Source organism: Syngnathus typhle, linkage group LG21 (genome assembly GCF_033458585.1).
Source record: "Syngnathus typhle isolate RoL2023-S1 ecotype Sweden linkage group LG21, RoL_Styp_1.0, whole genome shotgun sequence".
NCBI lineage: Eukaryota > Metazoa > Chordata > Actinopteri > Syngnathiformes > Syngnathidae > Syngnathus > Syngnathus typhle.
This window is the reverse complement of record NC_083758.1, coordinates 5,144,739-5,167,316: the sequence shown is the minus strand read 5'-3', so window position 1 is coordinate 5,167,316 and position 22,578 is coordinate 5,144,739. Positions and strand designations below refer to the sequence as shown.

The 22,578-nt window shown below is 44.2% G+C and overlaps 5 protein-coding genes across 17 annotated transcripts in view; 2 read left to right on the top strand and 3 right to left on the bottom strand.

Moving 5' to 3' along the window:
- LOC133145194 (zinc finger protein 835-like) overlaps positions 1-13,178 on the top strand; it is a 43,881-nt gene extending 30,703 nt beyond the window's left edge. For 2 of the 11 annotated variants that reach the window (XM_061268410.1, XM_061268414.1), the window contains 12 exons: positions 7,863-8,055; positions 8,303-8,438; positions 8,583-8,732; positions 8,839-9,586; positions 9,918-10,120; positions 10,191-10,289; positions 10,347-10,436; positions 10,498-10,608; positions 10,776-10,893; positions 10,967-11,690; positions 11,782-11,837; positions 11,930-13,178. In XM_061268410.1, the coding sequence (XP_061124394.1) occupies positions 9,553-9,586; positions 9,918-10,120; positions 10,191-10,289; positions 10,347-10,436; positions 10,498-10,608; positions 10,776-10,893; positions 10,967-11,690; positions 11,782-11,837; positions 11,930-13,086 (2,592 nt within the window). In that variant the 5' untranslated portion in view covers positions 7,863-8,055; positions 8,303-8,438; positions 8,583-8,732; positions 8,839-9,552 and the 3' untranslated portion in view covers positions 13,087-13,178. Of the gene's footprint in view, positions 1-1,634; positions 1,755-5,212; positions 5,834-5,949; positions 6,072-7,237; positions 8,056-8,302; positions 8,439-8,582; positions 8,733-8,838; positions 9,587-9,917; positions 10,121-10,190; positions 10,290-10,346; positions 10,437-10,497; positions 10,609-10,775; positions 10,894-10,966; positions 11,691-11,781; positions 11,838-11,929 lie in introns of those variants that run through there. The other 9 variants (XM_061268421.1, XM_061268419.1, XM_061268413.1 and 6 more) reach the window with 8 other exon arrangements.
- Positions 13,179-13,392: 214 nt separating this feature from the next.
- Positions 13,393-14,665, bottom strand: apex1 (APEX nuclease (multifunctional DNA repair enzyme) 1). Its single transcript, XM_061268438.1, has 4 exons — positions 14,537-14,665; positions 14,296-14,462; positions 14,037-14,229; positions 13,393-13,965 (listed from the first exon to the last, which is right to left on the bottom strand). The coding sequence occupies exons 1-4, from the start codon at positions 14,595-14,597 to the stop codon at positions 13,451-13,453; spliced, it is 936 nt and encodes a 311-aa protein (XP_061124422.1). The 5' UTR covers positions 14,598-14,665; the 3' UTR covers positions 13,393-13,450.
- Positions 14,563-22,578, top strand: part of osgep (O-sialoglycoprotein endopeptidase) — a 14,729-nt gene continuing 6,713 nt past the window's right edge. Inside the window, exons 1-15 of one of the 3 annotated variants that reach the window (XR_009710846.1) lie at positions 15,538-15,673; positions 15,878-16,016; positions 16,098-16,217; positions 16,277-16,452; positions 16,520-16,615; positions 16,682-16,731; positions 16,800-16,878; positions 16,944-17,009; positions 17,087-17,177; positions 17,248-17,323; positions 17,383-17,481; positions 17,547-17,649; positions 21,609-21,914; positions 21,987-22,088; positions 22,256-22,565. Coding sequence is in view for 2 of the 3 variants with exons in the window: in XM_061268437.1 (XP_061124421.1) it covers positions 15,902-16,016; positions 16,098-16,217; positions 16,277-16,452; positions 16,520-16,615; positions 16,682-16,731; positions 16,800-16,878; positions 16,944-17,009; positions 17,087-17,177; positions 17,248-17,323; positions 17,383-17,481; positions 17,547-17,586 (1,008 nt within the window). In the remaining variant the exon portion in view is untranslated. Of the gene's footprint in view, positions 14,699-15,537; positions 15,674-15,877; positions 16,017-16,097; positions 16,218-16,276; positions 16,453-16,519; positions 16,616-16,681; positions 16,732-16,799; positions 16,879-16,943; positions 17,010-17,086; positions 17,178-17,247; positions 17,324-17,382; positions 17,482-17,546; positions 17,915-21,608; positions 21,915-21,986; positions 22,089-22,255; positions 22,566-22,578 lie in introns of those variants that run through there. The other 2 variants (XM_061268437.1, XM_061268436.1) reach the window with 2 other exon arrangements.
- si:ch211-214j24.10 (uncharacterized protein LOC558894 homolog) lies at positions 18,102-20,491 on the bottom strand. Its single transcript, XM_061268439.1, has 4 exons — positions 20,330-20,491; positions 18,919-19,695; positions 18,802-18,834; positions 18,102-18,728 (listed from the first exon to the last, which is right to left on the bottom strand). The coding sequence occupies exons 1-4, from the start codon at positions 20,343-20,345 to the stop codon at positions 18,679-18,681; spliced, it is 876 nt and encodes a 291-aa protein (XP_061124423.1). The 5' UTR covers positions 20,346-20,491; the 3' UTR covers positions 18,102-18,678.
- The window catches only part of LOC133145196 (centrosomal protein of 83 kDa-like), a 3,912-nt gene continuing 2,040 nt past the window's right edge, over positions 20,707-22,578 (bottom strand). Inside the window, exons 11-15 of the mRNA XM_061268424.1 lie at positions 22,373-22,530; positions 22,172-22,301; positions 21,971-22,074; positions 21,713-21,896; positions 20,707-21,650 (exon numbers count right to left, since the gene is read on the bottom strand). Coding sequence (XP_061124408.1) covers positions 21,558-21,650; positions 21,713-21,896; positions 21,971-22,074; positions 22,172-22,301; positions 22,373-22,530 — 669 coding nt within the window. The 3' untranslated portion in view covers positions 20,707-21,557. The remainder of the gene's footprint in view (positions 21,651-21,712; positions 21,897-21,970; positions 22,075-22,171; positions 22,302-22,372; positions 22,531-22,578) is intronic.

The window sequence follows — 22,578 nt, the reverse complement described above, 5'->3', positions numbered from 1 at the left end:
AGACTGTAAGCCCCAAGGTGAATTGTAGCCTGGACGAAGAGGTGTCCAACGAGGCGGGAAGTTACCGAGTGGATCCGGGTCAATGGTTGTGGTTGACATGCCCGGGCTTTGCTTCGCCCGCCGTGAAAGATCCGGCTGTGTTCTGGGTGACCCCTAAAACGATACTATCAGCAGCGGAGGCAGGCGCTCACCTCGCAGTCCTCCCTAATGGCACCTTGGAGATAAGAGGAGCGCTGTTGGAGGATTCCGGCGCATACGCATGCGTGGCAGCCCGCGGACGCCGCTACGACCCGGACGCATCTCCCGAGGTCAACGTGGTCGTGGGAAACATGAGCTCCGTCGCCCCCAGCGGCTTGGCCCATGGAGGCGGAGGCGAGCATTTCAATACGGCTTTCACCACCCTGGCTTCCTGCGTGATCAGCATCATACTGGTGCTCCTCTACCTCTACCTGACGCCGTGTCGGTGCAGGGACAACAGGGGCGGGGCCCCGGGAGGCTGCGGAGGACGAGCTCTCGTCCTCTGTTCGGACCCCAGGGAACTTGAGTCGGGGCAGCGGAGGTCCAATGGAAAAAGGGTCGCGTTCCTAGAGCCCCAAATGGAGGACTGCGATAGCACTGGAGCAAAGTCACCAGTTATCAACACGAGTCAAGCTACCACTGAGGGAATTCTTAAAAATGGAAGCAGGACAGTGGGGCAGACCCTCACAGACTCAGCCCTCATGGTATAGCAAAACATCATCATCTACTATGATGGCTAGCTGTGCACTTGCTAATGGTTAGCATGTGGCCCAGCTGTAGCCATAGTAGCCAGTGTATCAATCTGCTCATTATGTGTAATCAAATGATTCTACCGACTCAAGTCATAAGACTCAATTTAGCCATTTAAGGGTCATCCTGAAATGTCACCCGAAAGTCCAATTTCCCCGACATTTTTTCGGGTCGCGTTTAACCAATTTGACCAATATCTTGCCTGTGCTTGTAAGAAGACTCGATATGGAAAAGATACAACAGCAAAAATCACAAAGAGGATGGAAATGCAGGTGGCGGAACAGTCACACTCCAGTCTGACAGCGAACAGCGGCACGGAAACCAATCCAAACTTGTTCTATTATAGATCAAACCACGTCTGCGGTGTCTTCGAGTTATTCCACACGAAGAAAGGAACAAGGCTCTACCATCGCTACTGGATCACATGACTGCTTTAATAAGTTGGAGCAATGTAGCGCTCACCAGTAAGAACGAGATTAATCGATTCTTTCTGGTGGAAGTTTCTCCAGGAGTTCATTCATGCTCATTTTTGTATGTCTCGTGATGTAATTGTTTCGTGAGATGTCTTAGTAACAACCCAATGGAGTAAGTAAGTTGAATTAAAAGAAGTCTTCATGGCTATCATATTAGCATGCTTTATTGTACTCATAAACATTACTGGGACGTTCATATTTAAAAAAAAAAAGTTAACTAACATAACCATGTTAACAAAGTGCATTATCATTAGAAATCACATTGGTCTATTTTTTTATTAACTTAAAGTATTTGAACGGGGGTGTGTAGACTTATTGGATGTACGAAATGTCGAAGAGCGAAGGTCAAAAATGACCGCTTGGTGTTTCCAATTGCACTTTGTTTCGCTTCAGAATGAAAAGCAACCCAAGAAAACGAACTGTTGGAACGATTGACCCTAAGTACGCGAGAAAAGAAAGGCAGCAGAGTGAAGTGTCATTCGGGCCCGAGTGGTGTCAACCAATGAGAAAAAGGTGTGACCTACATTCTCCCTTTGTCTGATATTTTTAGCTCTGTGGTGTCGTTTCCAAGGTGCCAGAAAGCTTGTATTGCTTCATCACATGTCCTGTCCGCACCATCTTACATTTTTGATGTCCCATTTGAATGCACATAGACATCGTCACGAGTGTGGTATTTTAAAATAAAAGGTTACGTTTTAGAGGCTGTGTATTGCTTTGTGCCTCCAGAAAGTCATTATTTTAAGCACCACGTGGAAATAAAGTCCGCTTGGGTGATCAAATGAAAAGTAAGGTTACATCAGAAGGATTTAAAGCATGGCAAATAACCTCTTAGTGAGTCAGCAAATCACAATTTTCCAAAAATCCTCTTAAGGGCCCATTCATTTGCTACTGAAAAAGGGAAACCTTAAAACCTTTTTTTTTTACGCTTTATTTTGTTAAAAAAAAACACTTAACGTGATTGTACAGTGGCAGAGAGGACACACGGAGCCTTTTCCAAAAGTACGATGCTTTCAAAAGTGATGGGGAAATTGGCTGTTGTTAAATGGAGACGCCTTGATGGCTCCCATAGGGACCAAGCTGGAAATAACTCTCCAAGGGACGAGATGTTTTTCACATCTTAATATGTTGACTTCTAAAGACCGGGTCCCATAATACTCTCACTATTGCGTATGATGCGATAGCGGCGGCAGATGGAGCTCACTTAGCAACAAGCGGCAATTTGGGAGACTGTCAATAACTGTTAATTGCCTCAAACAGATGGACTTTGTCAAACTAAACCTAAAACAAAAAGAACTGATCATTAATTGAATCATATATTCTGTATTTTAAACAACAAAGATTTGTATTAGTTTTCCCTACTAGCTTAATGCTAACACACAATACAAAACACCATAGACAGGCTCATGAATAGCATCCGTAGTGGCCGTGTTACACAATCGGTGTCGCAATACATGTAGACAGACAATATAAACACTTATCACAGGCATGTAGTCGTCCTCGTGTGCCGCCCCCTGGTGGCCAACTGAAGAAGGACAGTGGTGTAATGTTGTTAAACCAAGCAATAACATCATAACATTTGTTTTCCTTAATTTTGAGGTTGAGTCTATCTGTTAGCATCCAAAATTTACAGTGTATCGTATTTTCCGCACTATAAGGCGCACCTAAAAACCTCAAATTTTCTCAGTGTGCTTTATAATCCAGTGCGCTTTATATATGGACCAATATGGATTCGTGGATTAGGATTGATTTATTAAAGTAAGCTTTACGTGTTTATTTTGTGTGTTGTGTGATTGATCTATTGTTATTGTTTTCACTATTTCGAGTGTTACCATATTGTGATTGCATTAACCTTTGAGTTAAATATCCGATGTGCTTTATAATCCGGTGCGCCTTATAGTGCGGAAAATACGGTACATTTGCACAAATGCTGACTCATAGTACTGTAATACCCAAAGAGGAGCATCATTTTCAGAGTTATGACGGGTGCTAAAACTTAAAAGATTCTACCACGCAACAACATTTTAGCAAGGTCATAACGTGAAGGCACATGACCACTCCGCTTAAGTTTTAACGAACGCCGCTTCGATCAATATCCACCAGGGCGCATTAATCTTCTCAGTCCCGAGTCCTAAAATGTAATAATTTCCTGACGGGCAATAAGTCAAACGTTGGAGAAAGTTTAATGAAAGTGGGAGTCGTATTGCTGAAATAGCAACGTTAATGTGAACACATTTTGTGTAATGGTACCATTTGGCAAATGATGCCTACTGTTTAATTCGAGCTTATCTGGTTCATTCACCTTGTTCTGACTCTACCCTCAGAATAGTCTTAAAGGAGATCGTTTGTGTGATTTATTTCATTTTTTATTCTTTTTTTTTATTTTTTATTAACAACTGCTAGCAAGCCCCCCCCCATTCAGCCCTGCTGCTTATTAACAAAAAAACCTTTTGTGTGATTATTATTCTGCCTCCATGAGGTATGAATGAAAGCTTGTCAAACACGCATCAAAAATTAATAGCGTGTGAGGGAAATGAACGCCTCGGTGGAGTTTGGGGAACATTTGCACGTGGGACACCATATTTGCTTTTCCGAGGAAATGATCGGCTTTTTAATATCCAAAATGCGCCGACGCTAGTTAGGTATAAATATCGGGCCTCTTCCTCCCGTGGCTTCCTTGGAAACGCCGAAGCTCGCCGCTCTGGAATACGATTATATCCCGTGACACGTTTGGAAATATTTACAAATGACACTTTGAGTGGCACAACAGGGAAGCTTTGCGCTGACACTGCACTTCATTAAAATGTGTGTGTGTTTTTTTTTTGCGAGCAGCATTCGGAGGGATAAACACAAGGGACATCGTCTGTGAAATTGCCACAGCAATCGTATTAGGTGGAGGAGGCGAATCCATAAGGACCCGTCGCTACAATCCTGATCCACCTTATATTGGCGAGAAACATATTTTACGCCGCAAATGAGGCCAAGCCGAGACTTTTTTTTTTTTTTTTTCAAGCTGACGGCTGTCGGTTATGAAAGGAGATCAAGGATGAGAAGTCGTGTCTTTTCATATTCTCGGACTGGATCGAGACCAAACAATTCCGTGCTGCGTTTATGTAATCAGGACGCCTCAGTAGGGAAGCAAACTCACATATAGTAACCGCGTGTCGCAAATGGGTTACTTAAAAGCAGGGGGGGGCCGAGCGACCAAATGGAAAATTGGAAATATTCTTTCCGAAAAGATCATATTAGCAGGAGAAAATGTTGCGAAACTTTTGGAGGCGCAAACAAAGAAACAGCGAGCCGGAATATTTTATGCAAATGAGCAGGGCCTTCATTAGGTCATGGTGTTTTTCTTTCTTTTTTTTTTTTTTTAATCAATAATACATTTCAAGCAACGTTGCAAATAAAAATCCAGTTTACCAAGCATGCATTCCGGTTTTACTTACTGACCTTACTCAGCGCTAAAATAGATTTTGCACATGTTGGCTAATTCTCTCGCTACAACTGACTTAAATGGGTCCACCAAGGACTCATCATATGCTTTTAATTGAATTCTAAGTGCATTGAACCCCCACTCCTAACAGTTATTCATAATATCGTCCATCACATTTGCCGATAAAAGAGATTTAAAGAGTCTTTGCGTGTCCGGATGAGATTATATTGAATGACAGACCAGGAGGTTTTGCTCGTCACATTCAATAAAATCAAAATACTCCAAAGGCTCGTTTAGACTAAATCGGCTTTTTTTTTTTTTTTCTTCCGCCAAGCCAGTGGAAAAGAAAAAAGTATAAAATTGCAAATTTATCAGGTCGTCCGATTGTGCTATTTATAGGTATAGTGGATATCAAAGGTTTACACAATCTTGCTCAATTTCAGGTTTATTTGAAATACCTTCAAAAAAAAGCTCCAGTCTTATTTTTTTTTCCTCTCACTCTGACGCACAAAAGTTGAAAGGAATCAGAACTTATCAAAATGAGCTGCCCAGCCAGCGCCCCAAAATAACTTGTGTTGAAAGCAATCGTCACATCTAATTATATTTATCAGCCAAGGCAGAACAAAAAAAACATGACCTCAGTGACAGAATACGAGAAGTGAGGAGCGAACAGACGTGTTTACTCGGCAACAGCGTAAAAATAAAATTTATTATAACGCCTCGCTTTCTAAGAACGTACTGTACCTGTGTTCAAATAATCCTACAAGGTTGTTTACAAGCGCTTGTTATCAGGCATCTGCTGCCATGACATTTAGAATCGGAAAGCTTTCTTCCACCGCTGAGATTTATTTCCCGTGCACATTAGAAGAGGAAGCAAACTGACCCGAGAAATGTCGGAGTAACGAGCGACCGGATTAACTGTGTGTGTTCGATGAGAAGGTTGGGTTGCGCCCTGGGGAGTGGATAGAACAAAACCTTTTGTGTTTGATTTGATGAATCGCACAAATCGGATGTGAATGTCTTTATGATCTTGCTTGCCTCTACCACTTCGGATCTTCGTAGAACGGCGATTCTATTGTAAAAGTGAAATACAATCCAAATGTATTACAAAAATACAGAGTAATAGTTGTCGATCTTTGCGGAGGATAAAGAATACATGCCTGTGAGTATTCATGTTATCTGTCTACAAGTGTTGCTTCACCGTTTGTGTTCAAATGCCCGAACTTGTAAGTTGTATCAAAGCATACATTTTTCTGACAAACATTTTTTTTTTTGTAGAGCTCTTAATCCTACTATACTACTGTATCTGGTTATAATATCTGGTGTATCTGCAATTGATGTATTACAAAAGTACAGAGTAATAGTTGTGGATCTTTGCAGAGGATAAAGAATACATGCCTGTGAGTATTAATATTATCTGTCTACAAATGTTGCTCCACCTTTTGTGTTCAAATGCCTGAACTTGTATCAAAACATAAATTATTGTGACTAAAAATGTTTTTTTTTGTAGTGCACTTAATCCTAGTATACTACTGTATCTGGTTATAATATCTGGTGTATCTGCAATTTATATATATATATATAAATTGCAGATATATATATATATATATATATATATATATATATATATATATATGGCACTTGTAAAAGGTGTGTTATGGCTTCAGAGTAAACAAGAACATGTCGTCCCGTATCAAACTGTGCATAAATGATTCCAGTGCCCTTGAGATATTGAACTGAAGCATGCTAATTACGTTTTAATGGAAGAGGCTGCCATTACTGCGAATTTAACACTCACCGCATAATTATACGCCAGACTATAAAATCGATGGCGGCGATTTTTGAGTCCCAACGGGGTCACACGGTTCACACAGTCGGAGGAAGTCGGAATATTCACCGTCTCCAATAACCGGCTGGCTGCTCGGCCATACCTCACATGCACTCATTTCTCAATCTGCCAAAATGTAGGATATTGCAGAAATGTCAGATATTATCCTCCCCTGACAGCCTTCTGTAAATCCCACGCGTGTGTCAGGGATAATCCTCTTAGTGGGAGAAGGGGTCGCCTTAATGGGGAACAAAACAGTTTGCCTCCCCTGTCCTCTGCTTTTAATAATCAAAATGGAATTTGCATGAAGGCCGGCACACCTTGTTTAGGAGTAATCTTTGCCAGAGGACACGACTGCCGTCCCGATATATTTTATTCCATGTTCAAAGATGACATCAACACAAACACGATTGTTTGGATGGGTGCAAATTGCGTGGCCAGTTTGACACCTTCTGCACGTGAAAATATGGACTTGTAATATTATAAATATATATTTATTGTAACAAAAGTTTTTAACGTGTTAAACCTTATGATAACTAAAATTCAGTATCTTGTAGTCAGTCAGATGAACATATGATATTGTACAAATTTAGTGTCGTTTAGAAAAAAAACAATCTTTTAACTTTAGTAACTGAGGTCTCTAGCGCCCTCTGCTGGTTATAACAGGATGGTACAGTTTTGTTGTTGTTGTTTTTTAGTTCAAAAGAAAATTCCAATAATGCCACTAACCTCCACTTTACTTTATATATATATAATTTCTTGATACTTTGGTATGCAGCCCTCAGGGGCGAAACGTTTGGCCACTGTTATAAGAAAAATAAAAAATGCTGATTACGCCAGGATAAAAAACATTGTTGATGCTGTTCATTAAATAGCCGCTAGAGGGCTTTGCACCGGATAAGACTTGTGTGTGGGAGGTTCAGTGTCTCATTTCGTACGGGACACTCCAGTACTTTTCTAATTATATCTTAAACTAGAGCTCACTCCCAACTTTATGACACAAATGCTTTAATTTGGTGCTTTTGAGCCCATACTAATAAAACATAAGTCAACTTCACAAAATGAGACAATAACTATACCAAAATTCCAGCTCCAAAAAAACAGGAAAGCATTTAAAACCAAACTGTTCAAAGTTTAATCTGAGGTCAAAGTGACATCAAACGTTCCGCTCCATTGTTTACAATGCATCATGACACTTACCTACTCGGTACACCCGCCCAACCCTGAGGGAAACTGAACAAGGTCCTCAGGATAGTTTACTCATTCTAACTAAGTCTGTGTACTATTCAACTATTTGTAATCCATATCAAATAAGATGTGTCTCATTCACGACTGAATGCTTGCGATGAATGTGACCGCGCAGCTGTCTCCTCCCAACGAGATGAAAAACGGGGGACCTCATGTGGAGCGAACAGGAAAACAAACTTCTCGGGAACTTTAATGAGGAGATTTGAGTGGCTTCTCCGCTGGGGTTGAACTCCAAACGACACACGCTCGGACAGGAGAGGGGGGGTCGAGAAGCTTTCAACGTGCTGCAGTTTTTCATCATTGGCAAGGTTAGTCAATTTTGACAAAAATATTTGTCACCAAACTGGACAGAGCTGTTAAATGTTACAATGTCTGTGAATTCAGTTTATTGTCGAACTCCGCTCAAAGTTCATTGGAGTTTGACCCGCTGGCATTCAACTAGTTACATGTCAGTGACGTTAATATAAACTTTGAAAATAGAAAAGATGGTGAGTATATTGTGAATTCATTTCCCGGCCATCTAATCTTTGTGACCTTCATCCATGCCTTGCCAAGGTTCTCGGCGTTCCATCTGCCGGCGCATCGTGACGAGCTTGACAAATGGAGCTCATCCAGAACCGCAACTCCACTCAGGACCTTTCGGACCTCGTGGTCTCCCGCTGGGACTCGATGCCACAAATGTCATCATATGGTCGGTAACACATCACGCATTTTATAATATGACAAAATCCTGGTATTGAAACAGGGGTGTGTAGACTTTTTCATTAACTGTATATATTGTATTCCAAATATCTTGTTGAAAAGGCAAAATCGATCTCTGTTTTCTCCTCGACAGATAATAACATCATCATCGTCCTGGGCGTGTTGACCTTTGCCCTCCAGCTGTGTTTGGCTCTCCTTGTCATGCGGAGATGTCTGAATCTGGAGCAAAAAATCCGAGAGGCTGCAGAATGCCCGCAGAATTTGCAGAAACTTCAGATAGTAGGTGGGTTGTGGAGGTTTGACAAATTTCAAGTTTTCATGGTTGCATTTGAATTCATCGCAGTTAATTAACGCTATAATTACATTTTTTTCTTCTTCCCTCTTTCAAGTTCCCTCATCCTGCCAGCAAGATGTTTCCAAACAGATTCCTCATCGGTTTTATGACGACTGTTTCTTGACCTCCCCAGGAGAAGGATCCGCTCCCACTGGAACAGCCAAAACCTGTCTCTTTGGACCTTACATACACTGGGACCTGGTTCAGAACTGAAAATGTGATGAAGAAAAGTTTTTCTTAATTTGTTCCTAAAATTGTATGTTACAAAAAAAATTAGCTGCTCATGAATTGTTAAAAATTGTGAAAAATACATGTGTAGGATTCTATTCTATGCTCTTTTTATCTTGATTCACTTCTTGGTTTAATTATATCATGTATGTTTGTGAAAAAAAATAATTTACAATATGATTACGAATTATACTATTTAGTTTTCAATTTTTCATGGAAATATTTTGAATGATATTTTGTGTATTTTAATCGGAACCTGTGTGTCGTTCCAACAATCGCCAACAGGTGGCAGTAATATCGACGTATCATCGAGTGTCAACGGTCTTTTTAACAAAGAAGAACGATGGAACGAAACAGGATACAAATTTGTCTATAATTGATTTTATTTTGGTAGTTATTCTCATTGTGTGAATTAATTTCGAGCATTTACTAATGAATAGTTATACCAGGCTTGTTGTTATCGTCACTGTTTGTTTTTTGCATTACTCGAGTGGTTAGCTAACTTGCTATTGGTGGCTATCAGCAACTTTTCATCAAAAAGATGGAGTCGATTCTTTTTTCAACCATTTCCCAAGGTTAGTTTGTTGTTAGTGCATGAAGAAGAAAAAAATATATTCGGGGCGTTAAACGGTAAAAAGAATGGTGACATTTCCATCAGAGCTCCAAGATAAAATGAGTTAGCTTAAGTTTGGAATAATGGAAGGAGCAGTTTCCCAAGGACACCGTTATAATATTAAAAAAAAAATCAAGATGTCTACCTAAATATTTATAAACTGTTTTCTAGAATTGAGCTAAATTTGAAATGCATCCAGAACTTGGAGTAAGGCAATCACAATGAAATGATGGAATTCAGTTTGGGAATCACTGCAGTTATTTTAAAACGTATGTTGTTGTTGTTTTTTTCAGGTACTCAATTACCTCTGCCTTCTCTTCGTCTACTGGTGCCGCCTCTGCAGCTCCTGTCAGCTTCCATGTGGCAGACCCTAAAGATACAAGAAGTCACCAGCTACTGGGAAATCGCCGACTTTGTCTCTTTGGCCGTGGAGATTGTCCCGGAGCTGCTCGTGTACAAGCACAGGATGCAACTTAACCTGGGTTTAAGAGCCAGGGTGAGTACAGCAAAGAAGTGAGAAGTATTGTGACAACATTGGCATCATTATGCCTTTTATTTGCTCTTAGTATATTCTCGAATTATGCCGACGTGAACATCCGCTGGAATATGACGTCATCTTGTCACTTCTGGACAAGATGAAACGACAAAAAACCTCTGCAGAACACGTAAGTGCCTTTTTAATTCCGGTTTCTGCCTCGCTCTTATCAGTTGAAACATTGCAGGTGAATGAAGAAGAAGAAGCCATAATGCGCTTCGTGGATTCAATTCAGGTTCTGCTCAAGAATCCCGAAGAGAGACAACACTTTTTTATGGTAAGGCATGATCACTTTGATTTGAATTATGTGGCAATTTATGACACTTGTTATCGCAAAGGAGGTCTTCCCATCTTGTTATGGACCCGAGTATGACCAGGATCTAAAGTCGCTGTTTTGGGAGTTCCTCTGTCGACTCGCTCAACTGTTACCTGTTCCTGATCTCAAACAGGTGAGCAATACCTTTTTCTGACGTTTGGATTGGAAATGTAGATTGCATGAGGTTGCCACTAGATGGCGTGTGTGTCCAATTAACTAGCAGATCATGACGAGCTTTGAACGGTGAATTTATCTCGGTATGATGCATTGCAGAATCAATTGTCATTGTGTCGATTGCAGACTGTTTGCTGGCTTGAATCTTCAATAACAGATGAATGCGTGCATCCACTTAGCGAAGTTAATGACTTAAAAGTTTTACTCCAGCACCACAAACACCTCAGACGTTTAAAGCGGCATGGTAATGTATTTTTTTAAGCAATGTGTGCGTTTATTAGGGAGTTATTAATTAATTTGCTTAAAAAAAAAAAAAGTTCCAGCTACAAGCATGGGGGACAAAATCCTTGCCTCCCTTTCTGCCTTCCATCCTGGCGGAACGGCCAAAGCGGAAGAGCAGTCGAACCAAGCAGGCTCGGAGAGTCACATCCATGTAGCCACAGTAGGTGAGGTGACCATTGAGGTCACTGCAGAAGTGGAGGTGGGATTAGAAGAAAATGGTTTGGTCCAGCAAGCAGAAGAGATGACCTCAGATGTGGATGACGGTAAAGATAGGGAAGGAATGGATGGAAAGACGCAAAGCGACCTCGCCAGGACGCAGCAGCAGAGCGCTTCGGGCCCTCACGACTGTCCGGACTGCGACAAAAAATTCAAGTTCGCCTCGTTGCTCACGGCCCACCGGGTCATCCACACAGGGGAGCGCCCCCACCGCTGCTCCGAATGCGGCCGCTGCTTCTCTTTCCGGCAGGCCCTGAGACGGCACAGAAACACGCACAAAACACGCAGGCAAACGCATGACCAGCTGGAGTTCACAAACCGCTCGAAAACTCACATCGGGTCAGCGAGGGGCGACGCGGCGGAAATGCCGGGAAATGCGGGAGCGGAGCCCGTCGACAAAGTCGTTCCTCTCGTTAATGTCCGCACGAGCCGGCGCAAACGCCAACCCACCATGAAGATCCAAGTCATCAACTTGCAGAAACGCATGAACAGCAAGACGAAGCAGGACGTCAGCGGGGAGAAGCCGGCAGCCTCCTTCACTTGGTCAGTTTCTTTTTTTGTATTAATTGACGGATATGATTGCAATTGGTCACATCGATCGAAGACGAACGTCACTCCGATTTTTTTCTCAAAGCAGTTCCGAGCATTCGTACTGGTCACCCTCCGTTTCAGCAAAGGATGCCGAGGAAGGTGAGTGTTTGCTTTGTTTACTCCGAAAGCATATTTTCCGTTCCAGCTTTATTTTTCGGAATGTACACGGGTTAAAACGTTCCTTCATTCAGAGGACGAGCCGTCGCGGCAGCAACTGGAGCGTGTTGGCTCCGGTGATGACAAGATGGCCGGTGCCGCCGACGAGGAGGGTCGCTTCACCTGCAGGGACTGCGGCAAGAGCTTCAAGTTCCTGTGCTTGCTTAAATCGCACCAGCGCATCCACACGGGCGAGCAGCCGTTCGTCTGCTCGCAGTGCGGACGACCTTTCTCCTTCAAGCAGTCCCTGCAGAGACACAAGCAGACGCACAAGCCCGGCAGGTACGAGCGCGGCGGCGTCCACGGCGAGGCGCTTAACTCGCACGTGCGCGCCCACACGGACAGCGGCCGCTCGGTGTGCTCCGAGTGCGGCCGCAAGTTCGCCGGCAAGTCGGCGCTGATGAGGCACCTCCGGACGCACGGCGAGCGCGTCCAGAATTCGCTGGGATGCCCTCAGTGCGAGCTGAGCTTCCGTTGCGCCGGCTCCCTCGCCAGCCACCTGCGCACCCACCGGGAGGAGCGATCCTTCTCCTGCAGCTGCGGCAAGAGCTTCGCCTACCGGACGGCGCTGGGCGCCCACCAGCGCATCCACCAGAAAGAGCGTCCGCACGTCTGCGCCCAGTGCGGCAAGGGCTTCCTCTACAAAGGCGGCCTGCTCAGCCACATGAAGATCCACTCGGACGAGATGCCCTTCATGTGCTCCTTCTGCGGCAAGTGTTTCAAGAGGGAGCGCAACATGAAGAAGCACGAGCGCTGCCACACCAGGGAGAACGTCTACGCCTGCTCGCAGTGCGACAAGAGCTTCGTGTACAAGGCCACGCTGACCCGCCACGAGCTGACGCACTCGGGCGAGCGGCCGTTCCTCTGCTCCGACTGCGGCAAGGGCTTCTTCTCGCACGGCGAGCTGCTCAAGCACGAGCGCTTCCACACGGGCCACAAGCCCTTCCAGTGCCCGCACTGCGGCAAGAAGTTCACCCAGTCCTGCTACCTGACGGTCCACCTGCGCTACCACACGGGCGTGCGGCCGTACACCTGCGGCCAGTGCGACAAGAGCTTCTTCAGCGCCACCCGGCTGAAGAGACACGCGCAGACCCACACGGGAGAGAAACCCTTTCGCTGCGGCGAGTGCGGCAAAGCCTTCAAGCAGTCCCACAGCCTCAAAATGCATCACCGCACGCATAAGATAACTTGAAGACCAGCTCTCGGTATGAATTACTCTTTCCTAATGGATCTTTTTGAAATGACAGAAAATTTGCAATTAAACCTGCTACGGGATTGTGATGACATTTGGATAATTAATTAAGATGCAGATATATTTAGTCCTAAAAATTTGGGATTGGTTTTACAGTGTAATAATGACCAGAACATTACTCTAGAAATTTTTTTTTTCCTTTTATTTGGTGTGATACAAGATTACAAAGCAAAATATTGCTTTAATAGACTTGGAACGTTTCGTGATGGGAGAACAACTTTCAAAAGCATTTAAACGGAAAATGAGTATTTTTTAAGCTTGGAGTTTTATTTGGCTGACAAACAGCCAGAAGAGCATTTGTGAGCTACACAACGATATGCAGTGTAATTGGGCAGTGGTCACTCCCCATAGCTTTGTTGCGGATCTTGCTGTCGCACAAAGCGGGCGCCAACGAGGACGACAGCACAAAATAATCGAGCCTCCAGCCCACATTCTTTGACCTGGAATTCATCATGTAGGTCCAGAAGGTGTACGCGTTGGCCTGCTCGGGATAGAGCTCGCGGAAGCTGTCGACGAAACCGGCTTCCAGCAGTTGGCCGAAGCCTTCGCGCTCCTCTGGGGTAAAGCCTGCGTTTTTCTTGTTCCCCTTCGGGTTCTTCAAGTCGATCTCCTGGTGGGCCACGTTGAGGTCGCCGCATAGCACCAGCGGCTTCTGCATGTCCAGCTCGCTTAAGTAGTTGCGGAAGTCCTCGTCCCAGGTCTTCCGGTAGTCTAAGCGCACCAGGCCTCGACCGGAGTTGGGCACGTAGGCCGTCACCAGGTAGAAAGTGGGGAACTCGGCTGTGATGACCCGGCCTTCCTTGTCGTGTTCCTCCTTACCTGAGTGATTGAAGACATCCTTCAAAGAAAACCTGTCTTACTCTCCTCAGCACGTTTCTTCAAACACTCACCGATGCCATACGTCACTTTGGTGGGCTCCGTTTTGCACAGCATGGCCACGCCGCTGTAGCCCCCCTTGTCGTCCGACACGCACCAGTACTTGTGAGGGTACTCGGGCATGGACGTGATGTCAGCCGGCAGATCTTTTTCGGAACACTTGGTCTCCTGCAGGCACAGAACGTCTGGATCCTCTTCCCGTACCCACTGGAAGGAAACACAAGAGTCAACGGGGGGGGGCATATGTGGTCTGGATCTTCGGGGTCAACTCACATCCAGACCGTTCTTCTTCACCCAAGCTCTCAGTCCATCCACGTTCCAGGAGGTGATCTTCATGTTGGCCTCCCGGTCGTCTTTACTGGTCATTTTATCCGGAGGGTCTTCATACAGTATGGGGGTTTCTGGTTCTTTAGTTTTCTTTGCTTTCTTTGGGGTACTTTCTGTCAATTGGGCAGCAAGTATGGTGAGGTGAAAAGTTTTTTTTTTTTTTTCCTTATGTGCATGCCGCACTCACCAGACGGAGCTTCATTGTCGCCTTCTGCTGTCGCCTCCTCTGCCTTCTTTCCTCGCTTCATGCTTGAACTCGCTCGAACGGTAGAAAACACACTTTGCAGACCCGCAACACACACACGCCGTAGCAGGAGCGCCGCTGAGAAAGGGTGGAGATAAAATTCAGGTTATGTCATATCTTCAAACTGGAATGTGCTATCAGTTTATTCTTACTACAGCTTTAAGATTATATTGTCTGTACTATTTCCTATGTTAACAATGCTTGCAAAACACAAGGTTTGGAAATGGAACTTTAGATATCGGCTTATTATTGCAGTGGCTATTTCCAATACTTTGTAAAATATGCATATTATGACCAATTTATAATTGCACAATGCGTGTGGCTAACATTAGCATTTCATTGTAACAAAGAACACGGGCTGGAGGCCTCTTGCAAAGAAGCCACTGAGATTTTTGCCGGCGAATTAAGCGTCATCAGCTAGCACCAAATGCTGCAAGTTTTAATATTCTCATAGGAGACCGCAAACAAATGTCGATTTATACGGCATGCAAATATTCTTACTCGCACTTTAGTAGGATGCAAAGTCCCGGACACGCTGCTCACTCAGCACCAGTCACTCCCCCCGTTCATGCAAAACGAGACGCGCTGTAAGAGGAACTACAACTTTGAGGCGGCAAGTGTGTCATAACGTTATTATTATGACGTTGATAAAAATTCTAAAAACCTTTCAAAAAATAAAGGTTTTGTGCCGCAGTATTTGTGAGATAAAAATATAGTTTTTAGACTTATTGGATTTTATTGACATTACCTCGCGCATGCGTACACGGACGGAAAGCGTACCGTCAAAACGCCTGATGTAAATTATATTAACGATTCAATTGTACAAATTTTCAAACGCACACAAGGACCGGTCTAAATATCATTATGTCTACCAAATAATGGCGAGATGTTTTTGCAGGAAATATCTGACATCTAAATACGTTTATCGAATTTAGCACTCAGGCGATTCGGACGTCCCAGTATTTTGGGTCCTCGAGACCTCACATGGACGAGTCGAGGAAGTGCTATAGATACACACATTTATTTATGTTTGGTATAAACAGCGAATGTGGACTAATGTGAGTTTCCAAAAGGTATAATGTAAGTACAATGGTTGCTGGGTATTCACACTAAGTTTAATGGGTGACCAAGTAAACACTGTAGCATTCTGTTGTAGCATGGCTAGCTGTCAAAAATGCTAATATTTTGATTCAATCTGGGATCTTGCTCTTTGATTAACTATCAATAATTATCCAAGTGCAAAACACCAGTCGTGCAACTCATTACTTTGCATTCTCATTACAGACTTAAAACTAGTTTTTTGCTGCAATGACTGTAGTGATTGGATTTGAGGGCAGTGCCAATAAGATTGGCATTGGGATCATCAGGGATGGAGAAGTTCTTTCCAACCCTAGACGGACCTACATTACACCTCCTGGAGAAGGCAAGAATATTTGGGATGAACATGACTCCATAAGACCACTAGTGCATGTCTTAGATGATATTTTGATGTTCTTCTCAACAGGCTTCCAGCCCAGTGACACAGCCAGACATCATCGCTCTGTTATACTGACGGTCTTAAAGGAGGCTCTGGAGGAAGCAGCTATAGAACCTTCTGACATTGACTGCGTGGCGTATACAAAAGGTTGCTCAGCACATTGTGAATAAGTTGATGGTGTATTGATTGGTTTGTCTTTTCATCAGGTCCTGGCATGGGTGCCCCCTTAGTCATAGTTGCTGTGGTAGCTCGCACAGTGGCCCAGTTGTGGGGGAAACCCCTCGTCGGTGTCAACCACTGCATCGGTCACATCGAGATGGGCCGACTCATCACTAAAGCCAACAACCCCACCGTGCTTTATGTCAGCGGCGGGAACACGCAGGTTGGTGGCAGGATTTCATCTTGCAGCTGTTTTTTTTTTTTAATACAAATCTATCGCTTCTGTGAAGGTCATCGCGTACTCTGAGCGGCGGTACAGAATCTTTGGAGAGACCATCGACATCGCGGTCGGGAACTGCTTGGACAGATTTGCCAGAGTTATCAAGGTTTGTGTTGTGTTCATTTTTTGGGTGCACAGCTACTATTTATACATGAATTGTTTTACTGTGCAGATTTCAAACGATCCCAGTCCAGGCTACAACATCGAACAGCTGGCCAAGAAGTAAGTGGTAGAGATATTCAACAAAAAAGCATTTTTTGATAATATCACTTTTTCATTTGATTATGCAGAGGCTCTCAATATGTGGAGTTGCCATATACTGTCAAAGGAATGGATGTCTCATTTTCTGGGATACTGTCCTACATTGAGGTGAGTTTTTTTTAATTATTATTATTAAAGAATAACGCACTTATATGATGCTGTTCTTATAATAGGAAGCTGCTAATAAAATGCTTGGATCCCGTCAGTGTACAGCAGAGGACTTGTGCTTCTCCCTACAGGTTAACTTGACAGACTCATTAAATATTTTACATTGATGTACATTATATGTCGGGAAAATATTTTTTTGTTCCTTCAGGAGACGGTTTTCGCAATGCTGGTGGAAATCACAGAGCGGGCCATGGCTCACTGCGGCTCTCAGGAGGTTCTCATTGTCGGTGGTGTTGGCTGTAAGTCAAACTGAGCACTAACTTTTAGTTCATACTAAAAAAAAAAAAAAAAAAAAAAAAACATTCACAGGTAACCTGCGTCTCCAGGAGATGATGGGGGTCATGTGCAAGGAAAGAGGAGCCAAACTTTTTGCCACAGATGAAAGGTAGACCTGCACTGAGCAGATTATAATATCATACTAAATTAAATTGTGACACGTTGTAGATTCTGTATCGACAATGGCGCCATGATCGCTCAGGCCGGCTGGGAAATGTTTCGATCCGGCCAAGTGACCGAGTTGGAGGACTCGTGGATCACACAGAGGTAAGACTTTCAAGCCTGCTTTTGTTTTTTTTTAGATATATTTCTGACCACTGCTTGTGTTGCAGATATAGAACAGATGAAGTGGAGGTGACATGGAGAGATTAATTGGCAGAAAGCATCACAGACACTTTGAGGGAAAAGTTTTGACTCCATCAGATCTTCTCTCAGGTAGCTTCTGATATATTGTGCATAAGTTGTATTAAGTGAAGTGCAGCCAGCCCTTGAGTGTTGCGAGGAAGTGTGTTTTTTTTTTTTTAATAGACCACTCCTGCACACTTGAAGCCTCCTGTCCAGAAAACATGTTTTTAACAGTCAGTGGGACACAATTGTACTCAACTTCATTTAATATTTGTTTTTCTATACAAATCAGGTTCAAATATACATTTTGAAAAAATCCAGAGTTACTTATTTCCAATAAACAGCCATTAGTCAAGTTTATTCGCTTTTATTAAGCAATACTGTCCACGTACATTCCTCCTCCAGTGTAATTTTTTCCAAATTCTTTTTCAAAAATCAACATATTGAACATTGAGCTCCCTTATGAATTCTCGAGCAACATTCACCTGATTAGAAAGCGAACAAGAAACAAAAGAAAACGGAACAAACGGGGGGGGGGGGGGGGGGTCTCTTGGGGGAGGGGGGGGACAGCATTAAGATCCAACAGGCTAAAGGGGGAATTCTACTGTGCCTTTGAATACACCCCTCTGTAAACCGAAAAAAAAACATTAAGAGTAGAAACTCGAGTAGGTATAAGACGCCACGCCTCACGTAGAATTGGGGAGGTGGGGAAAAAAGAATTAAACACCGTACATGACTTTCTCGCACGGCCATTGCTAATAACAGATTCATCTTTAAACAAAGTGCTTGATTGACCACACGCTTTACATGGGACACAGTTGGTTAAAACAGCAACTTTCAAAAAAAAAAAAAGGGGGGAAACGGTCTGATTACTTAAGGCAGACTTTTCAATAAGGCGATTAAAAATAATAACGTTCATTGCTGTAAGATCTCGAAAAGGAGTTAGTCCAAAGTGTCTCAGTGTGGCTTTGCATGAAGACATCATCCTGAGTGCAGCGTGTGAGAGGGGACTCCAAGAATCGTCCGTCGTTAGGTGTCGTAATGTGCATGAAGGCGCGTGTTGATTGTGTGTGTGTGTTTGTGTGTCGGTCTGGATATGCTTTGGGGTTCCATGCGCTGCTAGGCTGGGTGCTCCTGGAAGTCCTTGTACCACACAACTCTTTTTGGATCTGAGAAGAAGACATAGAATGAATCTCCTTTTAAAATCTAGTTAGCATTTGATAGGTCTTGTGATCAACGTACCTTTTTTCTGTTGGTTGCAGATTGCATTCCATTCTGCAGAGAAACAAACCAAGAAAAAAAGGTTACAAAACTAAATACGTGTAACTTTTTGATGACTATTAAAATTTGGTCCATTACCTCTATTGTGGAAATTCAGAGCCTCCACGAGGTGGCGACAACTGAGTAGCATCTCCCCGTTGTGCTCGTCCAGCTCCGAGTGTGTAGCCGAGGCGGTGGAGGTAGTGAAAGGTCTGGGGGTTTCTTCAGGGGGATGGATTACGAGTGGCGGTTCTACTGGCGCTTGCGTGTCTGTAGGTTGAGGTGCGGGGGAGTCGGGGGCGGCGGGATGAGGGTTGGCGCCCTCTGCGACGGGTCTGGTCTCGCTGATGAAACTGAGCCCCCATTGGTTTTGGAGCAGGACGCCGATGGCGGGGCGGTCGTCCTCCAGAATGCCGCTGGCCGTTTTGGCTTTCACCTTGGAGGCGTAGCTGACGGTGGGCTGCAGCTTGGCGGGGCTGTCCTGCACCGGGAAGGCAGGCGGGGGCTTAAGGAGCGACAGACTGTCCTCCACCCACCTCTCCTTCTGGTTCACCTTTTGCGAGCGGTTGAACCCCTTCTGGCCGACCTCTCGGCGAAGGCTGCGGCCCTTGTGCTGCTGCAGGCCTTTGCGCTCCTTTTCCTTGCGGAAGCCAAAGGCGTGCACGTGGCCCGGTCCGTTCAGGTCCGGGTCGGGGGAGAGATGCCGGGACTCTCCTCCAGAGATGCAGCCTCCGCCTCCTCCCCCGCCGCAGTGGCCGGAACCAGGTGACAGGCGGCGGTTTCGGATGTGTGGCTCTGGGTTGGTGGTTGCAACGAGGACTGCTGGGTCGCACAAGGGATCGGACTCGCAAACAATATTACTGGCTTCCCATGTACCTGAAAGAACACAGCAAAACATCAAAATGGGTCGGATTGATACAGAGGTAACCTGGGTAGTAAACAGATCATTATTTGTATGGATCAAATAAAGACAAGATTGTTTGATAGCAGTTATTCAAGCCACTATTTGAACGGGTGATGTCACCCACTGGCGCTTTAGAAAGGGGAAAAAAAATCACGAGAACTGACGGTAAAACACTGGCCTGGTTTCAAGTTAAGCTCAATAAACAAATAAGGGGTGGAGGAGGCTCAACTGAACGCAGACTCCGACCGAATATTCCAGAACTCCAAGTGGAAAAAGTAGCCGGTTGAGACGGCGCCGAGGTTGCTAATCTCCCAAGACATACGCTTGTTAGCGAACCTTCATTAGCAGCGTCACGATATGGAAGAATCACGCGACGTTCAAAAGCCCGAAGTTCGACTTTCGATCGGCGATCTTCCGAAGAAATGAAAGCGTGCGCTAAGCTAGCCGCGCTCGACAAAGTTTCGTAACCCATTCAATGCAAAGCGGGGAGTCGCCAGCCAGCGAGGTTCTTTGAGGTAGCGGCGCTAGCCATGTCGGCGAGCGCCTAAAATAACGCTTCGAATGACTTCAATCCTTCAAATATATCGACGAGTGACACATTCATACCTGTCTTGATATGCATGTCTTTTCGCCGAAAGCGTCGTTGAGCGCGGAGCGTTGAGTTAACTTTTGTTTATAGCGTTGGGATAACGTCGGCTCGCCTGGAAGTCTCGTTCTATTGCCTGCCTGCCACCACCAGGAAACGACACCTCAATGTGGGTGGGACAGGAAGTAAAGCGGGCCCATAAATAAACGCTCCGGCGGGAAACCCGGAAGCGTACACGGACGAAATACGTACCGAAAGCACACGTGACAAGCACGTGGGCAATGACGAGTGGAGCGCATGACGTCATTAAATCCTTATTAGAATACCCTGCCACAAATTCAATCGGAACAGCGTCGAGAACATTCCAAACTGCACTCAGTAAATTCAACATATGCAGTGTTTTTTTTAATTACTTTATTTGTGATCATCAAGGCAGACCAGGTCTGCATAATACTTTATGCCTAAGACATTTCTCTGAACATCTTAAACCTCAGGACTTTTAAAAGGAGACACCAGAAATAAGTAAAAGACAAGTGCTGTAAAAATAGGCCAATATTTCTGTATGTCATGACATAAGATTACAGTAATCCCTCATTTATTGCGGATAATTGCTTCCAAAAACCACCCTCTTATTTATTGTGTTATTTGTTTATTCATCACTCTTATTATTCATTGTTTGTCCTTGTTTTTATTTTGTGTTGTTTACTTGTCTGTATATCGTGTACTATGTCTCGTCACCGTGGGATGGTGGAAACGTTCGATTTCTTTGTGTGTCTTGGCGTGTGAAGAGATTGACAATAAAGCAGACTTTGATTTTGAAATCCGCAAAGTACGGTCACCAACAAGAAGTACTGGGCAGGCTAACGAGTTAGCAGAAAGACGCTAATTCGCCAAAACGGACTTCTAAAGGAACTTAAACGAACATTTGGAGCAATACTACATTGTCCTAAAGTTTGGGCACGTTTCCTCAATTTAGAAGTTTTATTTTGACTTTTAAATGTTTTTTTAATTTGGAAAAAAAATCTGCGATGTAGTGAAGCCACGATAAACGAAACGCAAAGTAGCGAGGGATCACTGTACTCGCCAATGATTCAAATGATCTCAAAATGACAGATTTCATTTAACAGCGACGACAAAATTCAAGTTCATAGAATGTAAACAGTGAATATAAAAAATAGAAAAGTTAAAAGACATTTTTTTTTTTGTTACATTACATTGTTTTGTTGCTGTACATTGTTTTGTTGCTGTTCACCCACACCCATTAAGTTCTTCAAGTTGCCGCTGCTGCGCTTTTTCCAGCTCATCCAGCCTCTCACGCAGTTGGACCATCTCCTCCTCTTCCTTAACACACACAGAAGAGAAGATCTTGCCGTGTCCTGCAACATATCAACATGTCAACTTACCGGTACGTTTGATCCCGCGTCCGTGACGCCGAATGGGTTCTGCGTAGAGGTGAGGACGGCGGGTCCGAAACTGAAGGCTGAGCCCTGGTCGGCCAGCAGGAGGCGACGGAACTCGTTGTGTTTCCGTTGGAGCTCTCGCATTCTTCTGCGGAGCTGAGCGTGCTCCTCGGAGTGAAGTGGACGTCTGGAAACAAAGGCTTGGGTAAGTGATGCAACATGGCAAAAAAAATTAAAAAAAAATGTTAATTTGAGTCTGACTTGTTGGCTGCTGCAGCTTCCAGTTTCAGCTCCTCCATTTGAGCCTTCAACAGTTGGATCTTATGCTGCAAGCTCTTCTCTTTGTTCTCCGTCTGGGTTCTTCTCTGCATCACAAAAGGTAAGTGGATAAAAAAAAAAAAAGACACCCCTGTTGCAATATCAGGGTTCTTTTTTTTCAGCCTACAACTTAATTAGGAGTACCTTCTTTTGGGCCACTGCGGCCCTCTTCATTTTGTCTTTGAGCTGCGAGTATTTCTCATCCAGCTTGACCTTTCTCTCTTGCAGCTTGTGTTTCTCCTCCAGCCACTCGATTCGATTCTCTTCCACCCGCCTGCCGCAGGAACACATTGCAGGATGGACACCATGACAAAAAAAAAAAATCGAGGTAGTTTTTTTACATACCGCTCTGCCTCATGTTGGCTCCTCTCAGCTTGGGTTCGGGCAGTCCTCAGTTCCTCCCTCACTCCGTCCACTTTGGCTTTCAGGCGCAGATTTGCTTCCATCAACTCGGCTTCGGAGCGCGACAACGTGCCCAGCTCTGCACACAGCTCCTCGTTTTTCTGTTATGAGAAAAATCCTCAGCTGATTGAATAACGTAAGCCAATTTT